Source organism: Mobula birostris, chromosome 3 (assembly GCF_030028105.1).
Source record: "Mobula birostris isolate sMobBir1 chromosome 3, sMobBir1.hap1, whole genome shotgun sequence".
Classification (NCBI taxonomy): Eukaryota; Metazoa; Chordata; class Chondrichthyes; order Myliobatiformes; family Myliobatidae; genus Mobula; species Mobula birostris.
Genome location: NC_092372.1, coordinates 220114747 through 220135473, shown reverse-complemented (window position 1 = coordinate 220135473; position 20727 = coordinate 220114747). Strand labels below are relative to the sequence as shown.

The following is a 20727-nucleotide window of genomic DNA, read 5'->3' as shown; positions in this document are numbered from 1 at the left end:
TTACATGGATGAGGTGGATGGTTGTGGTCATCAGGATCATCAAGGACAGCAAGGGGTGAAGGAAGACTCAGAAAACTCTCAGTACTGCCGGCAGCAGGAGATGACACCGGTTTGAAGAAAGTGGTGAGGATTGTTTGCTTGGCAGCATTTTGTTTTTCAGCATAAATTTGCTTGTAGGGAAGAAGGGTTGACTGCAGGGAACGACTGAAATGCTGACTCTGTTCTAAACTTGGGTCTATGTCCATCGCCATTTGTGTTAAGTGTTCCGCAGCCTTAAAAAAATTGCTTCAGAGTGGAAGACCTGACCTCTTTCCAGGATTCATCAGTGTTGTTGATGGCATGTCTGATGTTGATTGGCTTTCACTATTCCCTCACAGTTGGTAAACTCCCGGGATTTTCAAAATTGTCTGTTGCTTGCAGCATCTGAGAGACAGTTCGCCATAAAAAAAATACGCATTGAATGTGAATATCACACCTTGGTCGAGTGGTTGAATCAGCAACGTTGTGTTAGGCGGCAGGAAACGCACTGTTATGTTAGGATGAATGCTGTCCACCTGTTTAGGGTGGGCTGGCACATTGTCAAGCAACAAAAGAACTTTAAAAGCAAGATTCTGTTCCCGGCAGTAGCGTTCAGCCTCAACAGCAAAATGATTGGCAAACCAATCTTCAAAGATTTGACCAGTGACCCATGCTTTCTTGTTAGCTGCCTAGTGGACAGGAAGCATATTCTTACTCAAACCCTTAAGAGCATGGGGGTTTAGTGAATGGTAAACTAAGAGAGGCTTCATCTTACAGACTCCTTCAGCATTGGAACACACAAGCAAAGTCAGTCTATCCTTTGCTGCCTTAAAACCTGACGCAGTTTTTTCATCTTTACTTGCAAAAAAGCCCGGTCTCGTCTGCATTAAACATGTGCTTTGGTGTGATGCCTAACTCAGCTATCATAGCCCACAACTGGACAGGGTAGCATCCTGGAGCTGTTACCTTCACCTGACACTGCCCTGTTTATAATTTCCAACTTTTTTCCCCAAGTGTTAAAGTGGTTCTCTGCCGCTTGGCTAATGGCCCAGGACTTGACATCGGATGCTTAGGAGGCATAGTTAAATGTTTCAAGCACAAAATCACTGCACTGTAGGTAAAAACACAAAAGTTTAAGAGCGCAAGATGGCACATCCATATGTTGCCAAAACCAATGCGAGACTGGCGGGAGTGAGACTGTGAGACGTGCACACGTGTACTTGTATTGGCGGGAAAGCAGTGCTCCTCACATAACTGCGAGTTTTGGACGCATCTCACGAGAAGTTGGTAGAAATAGGTTTCTCACATAACTGTGAATCCGCATTGTCTGAAGACGCATATAACGAGGATAGGGTATATAAATAAAATGTTTCTTCAGCAGCAAGAATTGAAAGAATTCATTCACTTGCTCTTAACCTTATCCTCCATGAACATCAAAGCATGCAACTCTCACTGCAGTACCAGGTAGCTTTGTATGCTGAAGAAGACCTATCATTAAGGTACCCCTCCCCCCCTGTTTTAAACACTAATCACAAAAATCTACTGAACTTCAGTATCCATCAGCTTACATTTGGGAGCTATAGTTGAAATATACAGGCAGTCCCCGGGTTACAAACGAGATCCGTTCCTAAGTCTGTCTTTAAGTTAGATTTGTACGTAAGTCCTTCGATGCCTTATGCCCTGGTGCACTTTTTTCCTCTTTCAAACTGTAGGTCCTTTCAGGCATAAGCCAGCCTCGTCTACGTTAAATATTCGGTCTGGCAAATAACCTCCCTCAATAATTTTTTTCAACATTTCAGGAAAATCACTCGCAGCACATTGGAACTCGCTGCTTCACCTTGCACTTTAATATTATGTAAATTTGCCCTCACTTTGAAACGATTGAACCAACTCCTACTCGCAACAAATTCTTCATCACAGGGTGAAATAAACACGAGATGGCAATTATCGATCCATAATTTTAATTTGTTTACCGCGTCCGTCAACGGAACAGAAACACTGGATTCAGCAGCAGCTGCGCGCAGCGGGTCCTGAGCTCCCCCGGGTCCTAAAGTCCACCCGCACTGAGACAGGTTAAATGGGACACACTCAACAGAGTGTTAACGGCAACGTGATCCGACTTAAAATGGCGGACAGCGTTCTCCTTCCTCGAGCCGACAAATTTTTAATATAATAGGCTTTATGGCAGGCCATTCGTAAATACAAGTTGTTCGTAAGTCGGACGTTCGTAACTCAGGGACTGCCTGTATTACTGAGTCTGAATGATCATACCTATTTGATCTGTTTTCTCAATGTGATCATTCAAGTGTCTTTCCTTGTATCCCTGGGAGAAGTCTAGCTTATCCCAACCATTTTACTTCATTAGTGCTAATTATTTCAAAGTGGTTGAAGATGATAAAAATTGTCTTGTTTCTCTGAGACATTTTGTTAAACCTTTTCATTGCTCTCTTTAATGTAAAGAGTTTGGTTGTATGCAGTTGAAAGCCCTTTGTCTTTCTCAGCTGAAATTTCTCCAGGCTTAAATAATTGGAAATGGAGGAAATTGTTCTAAATTAAGACTCAAGTGTGTTGCACCCTGAAAGATTACTGAGCTGTGGAGTGTTAATAGACCATAGCTGACTTGTGCCACACATTTTCCCCAGGCTGGTCTTTAATTTTCCTTCCATTTTCCAAGTTTTTTTGCGGTACTCTACGTATTGATGTTATTCTAAGCACCTGTTTCCTTAAGTTTGGTACAAGCCTGAAAAATAAACATTGGCTGCTTACCTCAGAATGAAAATTGTGGCAGCCATCACCTCAGATGTATTAGTAAGAGCTAACAGTTTGTTATTTGCATTAATTTCATTCGAGACTTTCCATAGTGCTGAATATAGAAGTTAGTAACATGCCACAAGCATCATGTATTGTTAGAAACCAGTACAATGTAGTGTAGAATAATCAAACCCAAGACTGGTGTTTTGAGATGCAGTTCATTTCACCACCCCTATTTCAGCTGTTGTTGTTGCACTGTCTCCTAAAAATCATTTGCTTAGTCATTTTCTCTATCACCTATCATCTTCCAGCTCTTGCACCACCCTTTTCCTCCATCTTTTAATACTGGCTATATCCCCTCTTTTCAGTCCAGAAGAATTCTGTATCTGAAACATCGACTGTCCATTTCCGTCCATAGGTAGTGCCTGACCTTCTGAATCCCTCCTAATGTTCCAAATTCCTTCATCAGCAGTCTTGAAGCCTCATTGTTGTATCTTTTTGCCATATATTTCAAGTTGCAATAATATCTACTAAACAGCACTCTGACAAACGCTCTATAAACAGCCTCTTTTAAACCCCTTTTAAGCCTCAGTACTATGTTAAATTATGAGCACCACAATTAGCGAATGATAGAAAGATCTTGGAGTAGGTGCAGAAGGCACTTGCAGGAATGGCTGTAGAGTGAGGGAGATCAATTGTGTGGTGAGATTGCAGAACCTACATTTGTAATTCCTATAGTAAAGTTAAGACATTGGATAAAAAGTTTTGACAAAGGAATTGAATAAAGTTTTTATTTGTCTGTAGTGGGGATGGAGCAATGACCAGTTTTGAGAGAAATCTGAGGAGTGTTATTATGAACAATTATTTTCTGAGTATGCAGATTCAATTGAAAGATTTAAGAGTTAGATATTTACAGGAAAGAAAGACCCATTGCAAGGCTGTATTTCCAGAGTGAGTGGGTAAATAATTAGATAACAATAATGAAAAGCCACAAAGGGCTGAATGGACTTCATCTGTCTGCTTCATCCAATGCTGCTATCTCAGAATCAGGTTAAAATCACCAGCGTATGTCATGAAATTTGTTTTGCAGCAGCAGTACAATGCAATACATAATTTTAAAAAACTTATAAGTTAAAATAAATACATAAAAAATAAATAAGTAGTGTAAAAAGAGAGAAAAACAAACAAGGTGGTGTACATGGATTCATTGTCTATTCATATCTGATGATGGAAACATCAGACTGTGTCTTCATGCTCCCATACCTTCTCCTTGATGGTAGCATTAAGAAGAGGGCATGTCTTGGGTGATGGGTTCCTCAATGATGGATGCCACCTTTTTTTGAGGTATGGCTTTTACAAGTCCTCGATGCTGGGGAGGCTAGTGCCTATGATGGAGCTGGCTCAGAAATCTTTTAAGTTTTGGCAAATGTACGAGGCCCTGTGATTGTAAAATTACAGTGAGTTGCTGGCGGCTTAGAAACCAATTGGACAGATAATTTAAATGCTTTATCGTGCAGAACAAATCAACAGGGACATATGTTCTGTGGTGTTCCCCATTGATTTCCCTGCACCAATGAGATATTACAGGCAAAAATGGAAAAATGTCATTGTTCAGCTTGTCTTGGGTCTGAGTATAATTCTAAACTATTGGGAAACTTATTAACGGCTGCAAATTCATAACTTGTCCTGACAGGTTTGCTAAAGATCACTTGCTATTGTGATTTATGCTTTTTATCCTTCATGGACATGGGGATTCTTATTCCTGCATTGGTATATTCTTCATGCTGTTTTATTTATTGGCTGTCAAAAATTGAAAGCATTTCGGTGAAGGGGTACAATCATTCAATTCATTGTGTCTATGTTTATGATGCAGGTACAACTGTACTTTGCACCAGGAATTTTAATTTGTCTTCAGTCTGGCAAAAAAAACAATAGTTCATAGCTAAAAGGAGTATCGTTAGAGAAAGATACTAAGCTCTGTATAAACTGACACTGACCTCGGAAGTAATGAACTTATGCTGTGATTTCTGTGACACACATATACAATAATATACAATAACATAATATGTCCATCTCCTCATTAATCTTCACTAGAATTCCCTGAGATAGTGACTTGCAGTGGTTAGGTCCCATGCAGCAGCTGAAGTTAATGGAACACTAGAAGTATTGTGATATGCACTGAACTAGACATTACTTAATTCTGGTTTACTACACTGGTTTTTAGACTGTTGGGCATGCAAGCTCTCTAAGTGGAGGATCTCCTGATCTACTTAAATTTGTTTATCGTAAGCCTTTGTTCTAAAGCAGCTACAAGTTACTACAGATACATTTTGTAAGATGCCACTGGGTTGTCACAGTATGATATCCATGACAAATCCCATTATTTTCACCTTCTATAAAGAGCTTGATTTTCTTTCCTCAAGTTATAGTGACTTAAGTAAGATTGTTTCTCGGTTAGTGTATCGCAGTTTTCTCAAAACCTTGTTTTATTATTGAAAAACAAATGAAATAATATGAATTGCTGATTGTTACTCACCATGGCAGATTTCAAAATACCAATCTTTTTCCATCCTTTCAAAACTTGATTACTTTTGATTAAATTAACTATAAGGTATGCATTCAGTGGCCACTTCGTTAAGTACACTTGTACACCCGCTTGTTAATGCAAGTATCTAATCAGCCATCATGTGGCAGCAACTCAGTGCATAAAAGCATGAAGTCATGATCAAGAGGTTCAGTTGTTGTTCAGACCAGACATCAGAATGGGGAAGAAACATGAACTAAGTGACTTCAACCGTGGAATGATTGTTGGTGCCAGATGGGATGGTTTGAGTATTTCAAACTACTGATCTCCTGAGATTTTCACACACTACAGTCCCTAGATTTTACAGCAGCAGTTCTGTGGGCAGAAATGGCTTGTTAATAAGAGAGGTCGTAGGAGGATAGCCAAACTGGTTCAAGCTGACAGGAAGGCAACAGTAGCTCAAGTAATAACATATTAATTAGAGTAGTGGTGAGCAGAAGAGCCCACGTCAAACCTTGAAGTGGATGGGCTACAGCAGTCCAAGACCACAAACCTTATTAGGTACTGGAAATACCTAATAAAGTGGCCACTGAGTACATTTTGTGTTATTATTGTATTAAAAAATGTTTATGCTTCTTTCCCACTTTTCCATCATGTATCAATATAGAACTTTAAATTCAATAGTGAGGGGAAGTGTAAGCATTAGTTTCATCTCCTAAGCCCTACTGTATAAATGTTATCACTTGGAGCTACTTTGCCTATGATATTTGCAATTTGAGTTAGAATTGTAGTTGTACCACGTCACCAATGTAGTCATTTGATACACCCAGTATAGAGAGTGAAAAGTAGAAGAGTAATGCCATTGCTATGGATATAAACTATAGGTGAAGGCTTCTTTTGGCTAGATTAATGAGGGCATTTAGAGAGAAAGAGATCCATGGAAAAAGGAATGTAAAAGCTGTGAAAAAGGGAACAGTCAATGAATGAGCACATATGCAAAAGAATGTGTAATCTGCCAAATACAGAACTATGGGGAATGCCCAGCTAGTCAGGCCATGCCAATGGAGAAACTTGCGAATCTAGTGGATAGCTACATTAGAAGGTATGGTACTAAGCCACTTACACAGGAGTGACCCATTGATCAGTATTGACAGCATTAAAGACAAGAAATGGACCGGGGAAAAGGAAACGATTTTGTGTTTACTTCTTATGACATTGTCAATGCATTTACATGACAATCACCAAAAATTACTGGAAGTTGATCCTGTTGTACTTAACATGGTCAAGGAGCTGCCCAGTTGTACATGTGAGGAAATGACCACTTAAGTGACATGGTGGACTATGTCCATGGAGGTGCCTCTTAGCATGAGCCATCATTCAGAGTCATAGAGCAATACAGCATGGATTCAGGCCCCTCAGCCCAACTAGTCCATGATGACTACAGTTTTCAGTCCAAATTTCCTGTGTTTGGCCCATATCCTTCCAAGCCCCACCCCTTCATGTACCTATCTTAGTTCTTAAATGATACCATTATACCTACCACAATCACTTTCTCTGGCAGCTCATTCCATATATTCATCACCCTCTGGGGAAAAATTGCCTCTTGTCGCTTTCCCCTCTCACAATAAATCTAAGCCCCATTGATATGGGCCATCCTACCCTGGCAGAGGAGTGCAAAACTAGGATTTCTGGAAAGAATAGAAGTTAGAAAACTGTGTGCACGGTCAGTGACTTCGGGGTTTAAAAATTGTTCCAACATAAATCCATTTAATTTCTTGTTTAGTATGCATGATCAGTTGTCGCTGAACAATATAACTTGATCCTAACTTGGAGCTGAAAACAACCCATTACCTAAGGACCTTTACAGCTCAATAGTTAAAACTGTTGAATTTCAGCTTCTGCTAAGATAGGATTAACTGCTCCCCAAGCAGTTCATCATTAAGAACACTAATCAAATAGAGGAAGTTGCCCATGTTGACTTTGTGCCCCTGTGAATTGTATACAATTAGCAGTACACTGCCAAGAATGGTTTTTGCAGTTTCCAAGATGTCTTCCCATAACGACCTGCCTTCAGACTGATTGCCTTTGTTGCTGCCACATTCCTTCAAGCATCTGCATTGAGCATCAGTAAGGAGGGTCCAGTAAATGGATTGAGTGATCATAAAGTGTTCGATTCCTTCAACTAATGCTGATCTCCAAAGGACTTACGGAGAAGAGAAAAAAGAAACGTCGTTTGATTGCCCTTTGCAAAGATCTTATTTGTTATCTTCAATTCCAATATTACCTAAAGTAGCAAGTAGCTACCTTGATTCGAAATATTGCATAATACAATATTGTATTTTTGAAGATTTTGTCTTGGGACGTGCAAATAATTCATTGTACTTGGCCAAGATAGACCCAAAACCTATTGCTTTAGTTGTGATCCCAACATGTTGAGGATCCAAATCCTCTTCACTGTATTGGGTATAAAAGAACTAGGATAGAGAAAAACCCAGTTAGTCCGCCAATGCTCATTATTCCTTATACACAACAACAATGAATGCCTTAAATACTTTTGTCAACAGTGTTGTTGGCTAGTTATTAGAGACTTATTTTAGAGGCTGCAGGATATAATTATTATCTCCATTTATACCTGTGATTCCCCTTGAACTTTTGATCATGGTGATTGTATCTCTGGAAACTAAGTTTGCTATCTGGAAGACCCAAGGACGGACTTCCTACGTCAGTAGCTTACAGTGGATATACAAGAGAAAATCTGCAGACGCTGGAAATTAAGCAGCACAAACAAAATGTTGGAGGAACTCAGCAGGCTAGGCAGCATCTATGGAAAGAATACAGTCAACGTTTCATCAGGACTGGAGGAAAAAAAGATGAGTAGGAGTTAGAAGGTGGGGGGAGAGAAGGAAGAAACACAAGGTAGATTGGTGAAAGGTACAGGGCTGAAGAAAGGGGAATCTGATAGGAGAGGACAAATGGCCATGGAAGAAAGAAAAGGGGATGAGCACCAGAGGGAGGTGATAGGCAGGTAAGGAGATATTGGGAGAGAAGGGAAAAGAGATGGTACATCGGTGAAACCCGAGGTAGATTGGGAGACTGCTTCGCTGAGCACTTGTGCTCAGTCTGCCAGAAAAAGCAGGATATCCCAGAGGCCACCCATTTTTAATTGCACTTTCCATTCCCATTCTGTCATGTCAGTCCATGGCCGCCTCTACTTTTGCGATGAAGGCCATGTTCAGGTTGGAGTGGCTGGGTAGCCTCCACCCTGATGGCATGAACATTGATTTCTCGAACTTCTAGTAATGCCCCCCCATTCCCGCCTTCGCCATTCCCCTTTCCCATTTCCCCAACTATCCTTATCTTAACCTGCCCATCACCTCTGTTTAGCGCTCCTCCCCCATTTCTTTCTACCATGGCCTTCTGTCCTCTCCTATCAGATTCCCCCTTCTCCAGCCCTGTGTCTCTTTCACCAATCTACTTCCCAGCTCTTTACTTCACTCCTCCTCCCCCGCCCTCACCAGTTTCACCTATCACCTTGTGTTTCTTCATCTCCTTCCCCACCTCCTAACTCCTATTCCTCATCTTTTTTCCCTCCAGTCCTGATGAAGGGTCTCGGCCCGAAACGTCGACTGTACTTTTTTCCATAGATGCTGCCTGGCCTGCTGAGTTCCTCCAGCATTTTGAGTTGATATACTGAGCTAAGTTTCTATCTTTATTACTGAAAACTTCTCTCCATTGATTTTAAGACAAGCCATTAACACATCTTTTGATGATCAGCCACTATATTAATGAAGCATGGAATCTAATCACATAATTTTTGATCAAGAAGTCTCTTCAGCACATTTTAATTCAGTCATCCAGTAAGATCAATTTAATTTGATGCTTTAAATACATTTGAAAAAAGAATTTCTCCTCAGAACAAACCTGAGACACTAACTTGCAGCCATAGGTTAAGGTAATCTTTTACTCCATTGGGGAGTAAATATCTATATATTTTAAATATATATATTTTTAAAAGATTATCTTCATTTATCACATGCACCACAACATACAATTAAATGCATCATTTGTGTCAACAGCCAACATAGTTCAAGGATGTGCTGGGATCAGCCAGCAAGTGCTGCCCTGCTACTGGCACCAATATAGCAAGGCCACAATGTACTAACTGCAACCCCTGTGTCTTTGAAATGTGGGAGATCAGTGGAGCACCCAGAGGAACCCCATGCAGCTACGAGGGAAACATACAAGCATCTTACAGTCAGCAGTGGGAACTGAAGCCCATTCACTAGCTATTATTCCACCCATGTTGTCAGCTGTCTTCATTCTAACTCAAGAAAGGATATAAGGATTTTGTTATTCTTCTCACCTCAGTGGAAGTTGAACTTTCATATTGCTATTGCAGTGCCTTTCCTCATTTGCTTCATCTATTGCTGAGCCTCTGAATCTTTTCATAGAAATTAGCTTTATCAGAGATCAGGATTTTCACTGTAATTTTGAAGCCAAGTATGGACAATGCTAAATTCTTGCTCTGATAATTTTGTTTAAAACTGAGAAGAACGCTATATATGTCACTTGGATGCTAAGCTCCCTGTGGGAATGAACCTTAATTGTAGTTATTGTTCATTTTTGGGCCACACGTCATAATGAATTGGTACAATTACCGTAAGTATACTTTGCTACTTTTGTTCATTGGCTGCAGAAATATCTCAGCCCCCCCCCCCCCAACAATAATCATATTTGAACTTTCTTTGATAAAGTATAAAATTAAATGTGAAGATTTAAGTGTGTTAATAAATTCTCTGTAATATCAAATTAAAAGATGTCAGATTGTGAGGATCAGTTATTTTACTCATTCTGTTGCGTTCAAAAAGATGCTGTGCATCTGGCAATTCCTCTTGGCAATTTAACGTGTTATCAACCTTCATGTGTGATGTAGTTGTAATCAGATGTTTCTGTTGCAAGGAGTGGACAGATTATTCACCAATCTTGCACATGACTGCTTTTTTCCTTTTCTGATTGGTGTTTAGTGGGGCATATCTGTAGTTACAGTTTCACCAGTGCCAGCAGCCTTATGTGATGGTCCTGGGTTCGAAACACTTGGAAACATTGGCAGTGGAAGGCTTGAAGAAGGCCCAAACCTGCTTGATAATCAGAATGCAGAATGTGGTGGTTCTGTTGTGTGGGGGGAAGGAAAAGCGATTTTCAGAAAATTAGTTTGTAATAGAAAGAAGAGAATAAGTTTATTTTAAAATTGAGTGTTTTATGTAGAAGTTGAATAAAGAGAAATTAAGAAAAATTTTAGAGCCCTCTGCCTGCAAGCTTCAAGTACATTTAATGCAATCTGTTTTTGTGTATCACATCTGTTTGATTAAGAAAACTATCCTATAGTGTTGTGTTGACTTTTGATGTGATTTTAATAATATATGTGAAAAAAACTTGGATTTTTTTTGTCTGGAATGTATTACAATTTTTCTCTTGCCATTTTTGTGTAAAATTTACAGAATCAGTGTTACATCCTGCGCTGCAAAGGTAATGTGCCATTACTATAAGGCTGTCCTTACTTGCTCAATATGTTGATTTCTTTTGAACAAAAAAAAAATGTCATTAAATCATTGTGGAGGGGAGGGGTACAATGTCTCATTTTATAGAAATCAGTTTTCCAGTCACATTTGGATTTGGGTATATTTGTTTTTCTGCTTATGGCCAATTACCATAGAGCTAATTATTTATATATGAAAATCTGATATAAAACAGAAAATGATATAAGCAATTGCAAAGTCTGGACAGGAGTTGGTTGATTTAAGGTTCCAGGTTGGAAATAATAAGATCAGAAGACGTGGGAGCAGAATTAGACCATTTGGCCCATCGAGTCTGTTCTGCCTTTCCATCATGGCTGATGACCATTTATTTATGATGGAATGATGAAGCAGACTCAATGGGCCAAATGGCCTAATTCTATTCGTATTGTCTTATGATCTGTCATCTGAAACATTAACCCAACCTACCTTTATTCAAAGAAACTGAACCATTTTCTGTTTTTAAAAGAGCTCCTGCTAACAATGTTTCGTGTGTACAGAGTACAGATACTGTTATCATTAAATTGCCATTGTGGAAGAGGAGAGGCAAGTTTGCTAACTTAAATAAGCTTCTCTATGTTCATCAACTGAGAAAGCCAGTTTAAAAATCTGTGTCCTTGACTTTAGCAGAGCCCAATCAGTCTGTGCTCTCATTTGGTTGCTGCTGGTGCAAGATTGGCACAGTGTAAAACCGCCCCTTGGCATTGAAATGCTCTATCAAGCCTGTAGTGGCTTTACCAAGTATCTGATCTCTGAAGTCCTATAATGCCAATGTAAAGCTAAAAATGGTCTAATCTTTGTACTTAACTCTAAGCCAGTTGGTTACAATGTGATTACATCAGTAAAGAGTTTATTTTTTTCAGTTTTAAAGATCAATTTAAAAAACTTCTTTATTCCAAAATTAATCCAATTTCTGATCAAGGTGATCAGCTTGATTCAAGGTTTGATAGGGTAACTGAAAAGTAGTAGCTGCTTCTGTTGAAGGTATCGAGCCCAAGAGGGCATAGCCTTCAAATTCTACAGGGGCTTTCAGCAGACACTTTTCACCAAAAGGATAGTGGATACCTAGAACCCATCTCCTGAAAAATTGAGATCCCACAGAACAGATGAAAATTTCAGACCTATAAAAAATGGATTTTTCATATAAAGCTATTAAATCTTATGGAATTACAGCATTTGGAGTGAATTAACCAGCAGATTAGCCAGTGGATGTACAGGCCAAAAAGGGCTGAATGGCCTCCTCTTGTTCCATTGTTCCTAAATGTTTCTACAATTCCTGTAATCAGACTTTCGACTTTTCAGATACATGTGACATCGGTACAGACATTTTCATCCAAGAACTACCAAAACAGCTGTTCTGGGTTTTGTCTTACGCTGGAACGCAAGTTCACTAATGTTAACAACGATTTTCTGAGAATTCTTGATCCCAGGGCTTTGGCCTATACTCCAATATCAATAACCAATATCAATCCTGCTGTAATACTTGAACACAAAGATGTTGGGCAAGTCTTTTTCAAAGAAGAGATGTGTGTGTTGAAATTTGGTTGCACAATTCCAATGCTAAATCAATGAACTTTTGGCTATAATCTTCACTGTAACAGTGGCCCTGTTGCAAGCTTAACCAAAATTGGTTCATTGGACCAGCTAATCAAAATTTAACACTGTCCTGTAGTTTTTGCCAAATGCCAACCTTAATTATTTGAAGTTTTCATGAAGTAATATCGCAGATTAAACTGGGGAGATGGCATCTTTAAAATCTTCACTTTATACATTCCTTAGGGAAAATTCTTGTGGAAATAATATATTGGGATAGACAAACAATCTCATTGTAAGTTTATGTGAAATATTTTTGGTTGCCTTTGGATTAGAATGTCTGTAACCTGCTTTCTAAAATAACAAATAAAATTTTGGAATTCATTGGGGTAAGATAACTGGTGACAAGTTAAATAATCTGAAATATGTCCATACTCTTTAACTGCTAAGACTGTGGAAATAAAATTCTGTTTTTAATCTGGTGGAAATTTTGGGAAAGAATTTTTGATTTTTGAGGTGAGAACGTAGGTATGAAGGTGCATTTCCAACTGCTCCCCTAATCCTGTACTAAACACAAGCTGTGCTTTCCTATATAATGTGTTGATGTGCATTACTAAAATCTTCTGAGTCATTGTCGCTTATTCTGAATTAAAAGTTTTTAGTCTGCCCTTCATGCAGCTGCAACCTCCCGAAGGTTTCTCAGTTTCCAGATTTCTTTCAAATACTGAGTGTCTGGATGTTCCCATGATTGCGGGTCAATCAATGTCACTTCGCTGTAGTGTTAACACTACGCTCGGGGAGGCTAAATGCTCTGGTCCTGCAGCTGCTTTCAGCTGCATATCTTTTCAATGCAAACTTTCAGTTGTGCATTCTCCAAAAGTACTTAATTGGGTTTAATTAATGATTGACAGTGAAATATAAAACAAAAGATAACGACTTAATCAAAAAAAATTTCAGCATTGTAGCAATTTTTACTGAGCTTGGTGATCAATCAAGACTAATGAGAGATACAGTACTATCAAAAGGATCTTTACGTCAACACCTTGTAAAATGTGGTATACCTTCGTAATCTTGCAGGCAGAGTTAGTCTGTGGGTTGAATTATTAAGTTAGTGCAGTCAAGCCTGCATTGGGGTGGATGTAGAACACAGCATAGAGAGGAAAGCGATCTTTTAAGTATAAGATTTTCAGCAGCACACTTGATGCTAAATTACTGTAAGATATCTGCCTACTATCTAGCTCAGTATTTTTAAAAGTAACTTTTTCATGGAAATAGATGCAGCAGTTTCTCTTCCACTATGGTACTGAGAACAAAATGTAAAGTGATAGCTATGTTTTACAGTAAAGGGAGGGAGCATCATTTGCAATTTTGCAGTAGTAACCTTTTCAAGACTTTAGGTATAATAATAGTGATGAAGGATTTTATTTATATGCCTTGTCATTTGCAGTTAAGTAGGTGCATATTATCTAATGGCGGGACCATTTAAAAGAACAATAGTTTCTATCAAACAAAAGTGAGCTTAAATAAACTGTTCAGTCAGAGTTGACGTAGTTAAGACCAGCAGTAACATCAAATCAGCTTCACTTATATGGATTTACGCATTTTGCCTTAAAAGTAACACTAAATGACTTGGAGATGTGCATAATTGTCCATCTTTCATAAAAATTGGCTTTGAAGAGTTCTTCAGAGACAATTCTGGAGAAATAATTTGAGGCCTGATGCAAAGATGAAAATTCCACAAGTATCTATTATTAGATCATGAATATTTTACCATTAAAAGAGTGGACCATCACGATTCATTGATTTTTCTTTGATCACTGTAGTTTCTGAACCACATGATGTTAAAGGCTTCAAAGAGAGATTCTTGCCCAATTTATGTAGCATACTGGATGGAGATTACGTTTGAATTCTTGGATCAAACGCCCTCAAGGTTTAGAGGAACCCGTTAGAAATGGAGCATACAGCTTTAATATGCCATTGCCGACACTGGGACCCAGAGCACTATTTTAATAAATCCAACAGTTCAGTGTGGGGCTAAATCAAAAAGCCAGCGCATGAACAGTGGTTTGATTGTTTATTAGTTGAATGACCTTTTGAAGGGCAATTGTTTGAACTAATTTTTTTCTTTTCCTTTCATATTTTAAAATATTCGTCAAATCTGACATAAAAATGATCTCTACCTCTGTGCCGAATTCGTGACATCCTTCCTATTCTTTTTCAAATCATCCTTTCAAACTATGGATTCCTTCAAATGGAACAGAACTACAAAGCCAGCACCACATCTGGATGGGTATGTCAAAAGGTTTTTGAAACATCTATCTATTACTCTGAAGCCAAAAGGTTCCCACTTTTAACCCAAAGTTCAAGCTAAACTGCTAAAATTGTTCCAAGATATTCTTAAATCTTAAGTGATTTACAATTTCATCCTTTCTTACAACGCACCTTGTGAATTGTTCGTAAAATTATCGTGTTGTGGTAGAAACTTGTGTGTTGCATTATAACTTGAAGTTCTTGTCAGAAATAATGATTACATTGAGTGCTTCTTGAATATTTTTGTATTGGATTGCATTTTGTTTTCAGGAAGAGAAATACAAAAAGAATGCCAGTGGAGAAAGAAATCCACAGTGGAGAATCTCGTGCCTTGATTCAGTTTCATCCTTGTGCAGTCCTTTCATAAAATATCAGTCCGTCTGTTCAGATAAGAACTAGTAGATGTACTATGTTTAAATTTCAATAGGTGTTGGGACAAGATGCCACACAGTTGATTATTTGTAAGATAAAAGCTCATGGTGGGAGAGGTGATATACTTGCAAGGATGGAAGATTGATTTACCAATGGAAAATAGGATCAGTGCTGGAGCCACAGATATTTACGTGATTTAGAGGAAGGCAGCCAAAAGAAGGAAAGGCCTGCTGCGAAGAGCATACTCTTCATGAAGAGAAGTTGATAGGTTCAGTCAGTGATGGAGATGAATACAGCACGGAAACTTCAGCCAAATTCATCTGTGCTGATCAAGATACCCATCTGAGCTAATCCTATTTGCCTGTATGTGACCCATACTCCTCCATTGTACCTGCCTGAGTATCTTTTAGTGTTTTACCAGTTCAATAGTCCACTTTAGGAAAAAGAATAATAAAACTAATGTATTATTTAACAGGAGGACTGCAGAAAGCTGCAACACAGGGGTCCTTGCACCTGAAGCACAGGGCACTGCCATACAAGGAAAGCTGATGAAACGCTGGCTTGGATTTAAAGGGGTTGAAGTATTTGTGAAAAGAAATCTTACCACATCTGCAAAAGGCACTAGGAATGCTAGATCTGTGTACGGATTTGGTCCCCTTATTTAAGGAAGCATGTATTACCATTTCAGAGAAGGTTTACTGGAATCTTGCTAGATTTTGATGTTTTTGATCCAAGATTCTTTCCATAGACAAGAAAGCGACATAAAACTTGCTGCTTCATGGTCATTTTATTAAGTGCTAGTAGAACAAAAGAGAATTGCATAGAAACATAGAAAAACTCTTCTCAATACAGGCCCTTCAGCCAACAATGCTGTGCCAAACATGTACTCACTTTAGAAATACCTAGGGTTACCCATAGCCCTGTATTTTACTAAGCTCCATGTTCCTGTTACTATTGGGCGGTCTATAAAAAAACACCCAGTGAAGTTATTGACCCCTTGCTGTTCCTAACTTCCACTCACAGAGACTCAGTAGACAATCCCTCCATGACTTCCTCCTTTTTTGCAGCTGTGACACTATTTCTGATCAACAGTGCCATGCCCCCACCTCTTTTGCCTCCCTCCCTGTCCTTTCTGAAACATGTAAAGCCTGGCACTCTTAAGTAACTATTCCTGCCCCTGAGCCATCCAAGTCTCTGTAATGGCCACATCTTAGCTCCAAGTACTGATCCATGCTCTGAGCTCATCCGCTTTGTTCATGATGCTTCTTGCATCAAAATAGACACATCTCAAACCATCAGTCTGGGCGTATCCCTTCTCTATCACCTGCCCCCTATCGCACTGTCACAAAGCTTTCTCTATATGTGAGCCAACTGCCCCTTCCTCCGTCTCTTCAGGTCAGTTCCCACCCCCCAGCAATTCTAGTTTAAACTTTCCCCAATGGCCTTAGCAAACCTCCCTGCCAGGATATTGGTCCTCCTTGGATTCAAGTGCAACCTGTCCTTTTTGTATAGGTCACGCTTGCCCCAGAAGAGGTCCCAATGATCCAGAAATCTGAATCCCTGCCCCCTGCTCCAATCCCTCAGCCACACATTTATCCTCCACTTCACTCTATTCCTATACTCACTGTCGCATGGCACAGGCAGTATTCCCAAGATTACTACCTTTGGGGTCTTGCTTCTCAACTTCCTTCCTAACTCCCTGTAGTCTGTTTTCAGGACCTCCTCCCTTTTCCTACCTATGTCATTGGTACCAATATGTACCCACAACCTCTGGCTGTTCACCTTCCCACTTCAGGATATCATGGATGCGATCAGAACCATCCCGGACCCTGGCACCTGGGAGGCAGACTACCATCCGTGCTCCTTTCCTGTATCCACAGAATCACCTGTTTGACCCCATAACTATAGAGTCCCCTATCATTGCTGCCATCTTCTTCCCTTCTCTACCCTTCTGAGCTGCAGGGCCAGACTCTGTACCAGAGGTGCAGCCACTGTTGCTTCCCCCAGGTAGGCCATCCCCCCACAACAGTACTCAAACAAGAGTACGTATTGTTAAGGGGGTCAGCCATAGGGTTGCTCTCTGGTATCTGACTCTTGCCCTCCCTTCTCCTGACTGTTACCTTCTTATCTGTCTCACGAGGCCCCAGTGTGACTACTTACCTATAGCTCCTCTCTATCACCACCTCACTTTCCCTGACCAGATGATGGTCATTGAGCTGTAGCTCGATGCACCTGGCGCAGATGTGGCCATCCAGGAGGCTAGGGGTCTCCCAGACTTTCCACATCTGACAACCAGTGCAAGACACTGGCCTTATAGATATACTTCCTGTTTCTATTCCTCAAAGGTAACTTACCTCACCTTGACCCATTATCCCCAAAGCCCGAATAAGCCAAAGCCTTACCACTCTGCCTCAGATCACTCCTTTGAAGACTGCTCTGCTAGGCAATGTCCTTCCCTGCTATTTAACTCATGATGGGTGTCCGGTTATAGCCGCTGATAGGCCATGTACAATGCAAACAGGCAGTAACAGAAGTCTGGAAGGGGAAGGAGAAATAAATTAAAACTAAAGAGAATAAAGATGGCGAGCCTACTTATACAGCCTCTTTTTATACCATAGATGAGAACCATTCCATTCAAATTTGTAGATAGGAATTAACCAATCAGATAGCCCTTATTCAAATAATGCAATACCAAAGAACTTTCCAGAACCATATATATCCATTGTACCAGTAGGAAACATATTGAGCTGTTACATGTATATAGGTAGCTATATAAAATACAAGCAGGCACTTGATTGTTAAACTGCACAATAAAATAACAAATATAGTCCAATCCAACAGTCCTAGAGGAGATTTAGGAGGATATTCCTAGGACTTAAGGGACTGAATTATAGAGAAAGTTTGGGACTTTTTCCATAGGAGTTTAGGACACAGAGTTGATCTGATAGAGGTATGTAGACTTATTGAGGGTCATAGGGTCAATATTCACAGTCTTTTTGGTAGGGTTTTGAAATCAATAACTAAAGGCATGGTTTTAAGATGAGAGGAGAGATGCATAGGAATCTGAAAGGCAGTAAGGGAGCCCCATCTACAACTGAGATGTGGAGTAATTTCTCCTCGCAAATGGTTGTGTCTCTGAAACTCCTTACCCCAGAGCACTGGAACACTTAAATCCTTGCATATATTTTTAATCATTAAGGGCATAAGGGGGAAAAGGATGGGGTCAAGGAAGGATAGATTGGAGGGACAGAGAGTCAGTACTGCTGCTGTCAAACAGCTCTAGCGACCCAGATTTAAAGCTAACCTCCAGTGAAGTTGTGTTTCCTCAGGATACTCCAGTTTTAAATATACTGATTGGTAGGTTAAAAAGCTTCTGTAAGTTATCCCTTACAGTGGATAAGTGGCAGAAGAATCAGAATGCAGTTTATCAGCATATGAGAATGAATAGATTACAGGAATTAAGTGAGAGAATGAAATTGTACTGAGATCCAGCATGGGGCCCTATGACCTTTTCCTATGTCATCAGAAAACATGAATAATATGCAAATGTTATAATGAAGTAAATTTTTAGTGAATTAGGTTAGTCATCTCAGCCCTTTCATTTGAACCTGCTTTTACCAACTTATTCGATGGCGTCCTCCTCCATGGCACTGAAGATAAAAGCTGAGTTGATGGAACAAGAAAGGAAGATGCTGTCGTGAGTGACAGTGCAGCCAGTGTCTCCCTATTGATGGTCACAACACTCAGATATAGTTTTGCTTTGTATAGACGTTTGTATAGATTGTATAGACGTTACTTGGAGTATTTGTCATTGCCTGCACAGAGGACTATGAAAACCATAAGACACAGGAGCAGAATTAGCCCATTTGGCCCATTGTGTCTGCCTTGCCATTCGATTAAGGCTGATTTATTTATCTTTTGCAACCCTATTCTCCTGCCTTCTCCTGTAACCTTTGATGCCCTTATTAATCAAGAACCTATAATTAAGCAAGAAAATAATAATGCTGAGAGCATAACAAAATAGGTCACAGTCAACATGGTTTCCTTAATGGGAAATCTTGCCTGACAAATCTGTTGGAATTCTTTGAGGAAATCATGGGGAGGACAAAGAGAGCAAATGGATGTTGTTTACTTGGATTTTCAGAAGCCCTTTGACTAGGTGGTCAGAAGCCATTTGACGAGGTGGTGTATATCAGGCTGCTAAACAAGATAAGAGCCCATGGTTATTACAGGAGAGATCCAAGGTTGACTGACTGGCAGGGCTGTAGAAAATGTCTTAGAAAACTGATTGCCTTAGAGGAACTGTGTAGCACTTTAAAACACAGTTAATGAAAACAGAGTCAAACTGATTGGCAGTTTGAATGAATTGCCACAACGTAGAGATGTGATGGTTCAGAGCTGCTTGAAAGCCTTTGTCTTCTCTATCTTTTTTGATCTTCCTTGAGAGAGCTGCTGTGCTTGATCAATAAATTGCACTATCTGTAATAAATAAAGGGAGCCACAAGGCATTGTAGATCACCAGTTATATGAATAGCACATGGTTAAGACAGGATATCCTTCAACAAAATAAAAACGCTCCTGTTGGATTGCATGCCCATGGTGCTGTCTTGTTTGTACACTCACTTCAGACTAACTATTCTTCAAAGCAGATCCTTTTTGCCAGAATGGATCTTGGATGTGTTCAACCAGTTCATAACCACAGTTAACAGAAAGACAGAAGAAAAATGGTCCATCCTGCTCAGCTGTATTATTTGATGCTGCATCTTTTGTGACGGTGAATTCACATTTGAAAACCTACATGGCCTGTTATTAGGTTCTGTGTTCACTCATGCGTTTAACTATTACCTTTACAAGGGCCACTTTGTGGTGTGTTCAGTTAGAGATTTTAAGTTGTTCATATAGTGTAATGACTTAGTAGATGAGGATTACTTTCAGAGAAGCTGTGCTCCATATCCAGAGAGTTGATGAATAAATACCAGAAAAGCAATTGACTTTATTTAACACAGACTCTTGATCTTAGTTGTTCGGGAAATGTCTTATCGCTGTGCAGAAATCACAACACACATTCTGTTACTTTGGTTTTTTTAGTGTGCATGTCGTTTTCGGCCAAGTGATAACTGGCTTTGATGCCATCAAAGAAATAGAAAACCTGAAGACAGATGCTGCCAGCCGCCCATATGCAGATGTGCGGATCATTGACTGTGGAGAGTTTGTCCCAAAGTCTGCAAGTCATGGTGATTTTCTTTTGTTAAGCCCTGTGTGTGTGTGTGAGATAATACTTTTTTGTGTGCCTTGGTTGGTCTTTTTCAAAAACACAAGCAATTCAGCAGATGCTGGAAATCCAGAGTAACACACACAAAATGCTGGAGAAATGCTGGGTATCACAGTAGCATAGGGGGTTAGCGTGATACTATTACAGCTTGGGTGTCGGAGTTCAATTCGGCACCATCTGTAAGGATTTTAAACGTTCTCCCTGTGAATATGTGGGTTTCCTCTGAGTGCTCCAGTTCCCTCCTGCAGTCCAAAGATATCAGTCAGTAGGTTAATTGGTCATTTTACATTGTCCTGTGAGTAGGCTGGGGTTAAATAGGTGCGTTGCTGGACCAGTCTTGTGTAGATCTCTAACTAAATAAAACTAAATAAATT

The 20727-nt window shown here is 39.7% G+C and overlaps 1 protein-coding gene across 10 annotated transcripts in view; it reads left to right on the top strand.

Annotated features, from left to right (window-relative positions):
- Nucleotides 1-20727, top strand: part of nktr (natural killer cell triggering receptor) — a 222223-nt gene that overhangs the window by 147792 nt on the left and 53704 nt on the right. For 9 of the 10 annotated variants that reach the window (XM_072254165.1, XM_072254169.1, XM_072254167.1 and 6 more), the window contains 2 exons: nt 14660-14689; nt 20170-20315. In XM_072254165.1, the coding sequence (XP_072110266.1) occupies nt 14660-14689; nt 20170-20315 (176 nt within the window). Of the gene's footprint in view, nt 1-10802; nt 10820-14659; nt 14690-20169; nt 20316-20727 lie in introns of those variants that run through there. The other variant, XM_072254172.1, reaches the window with a different exon arrangement.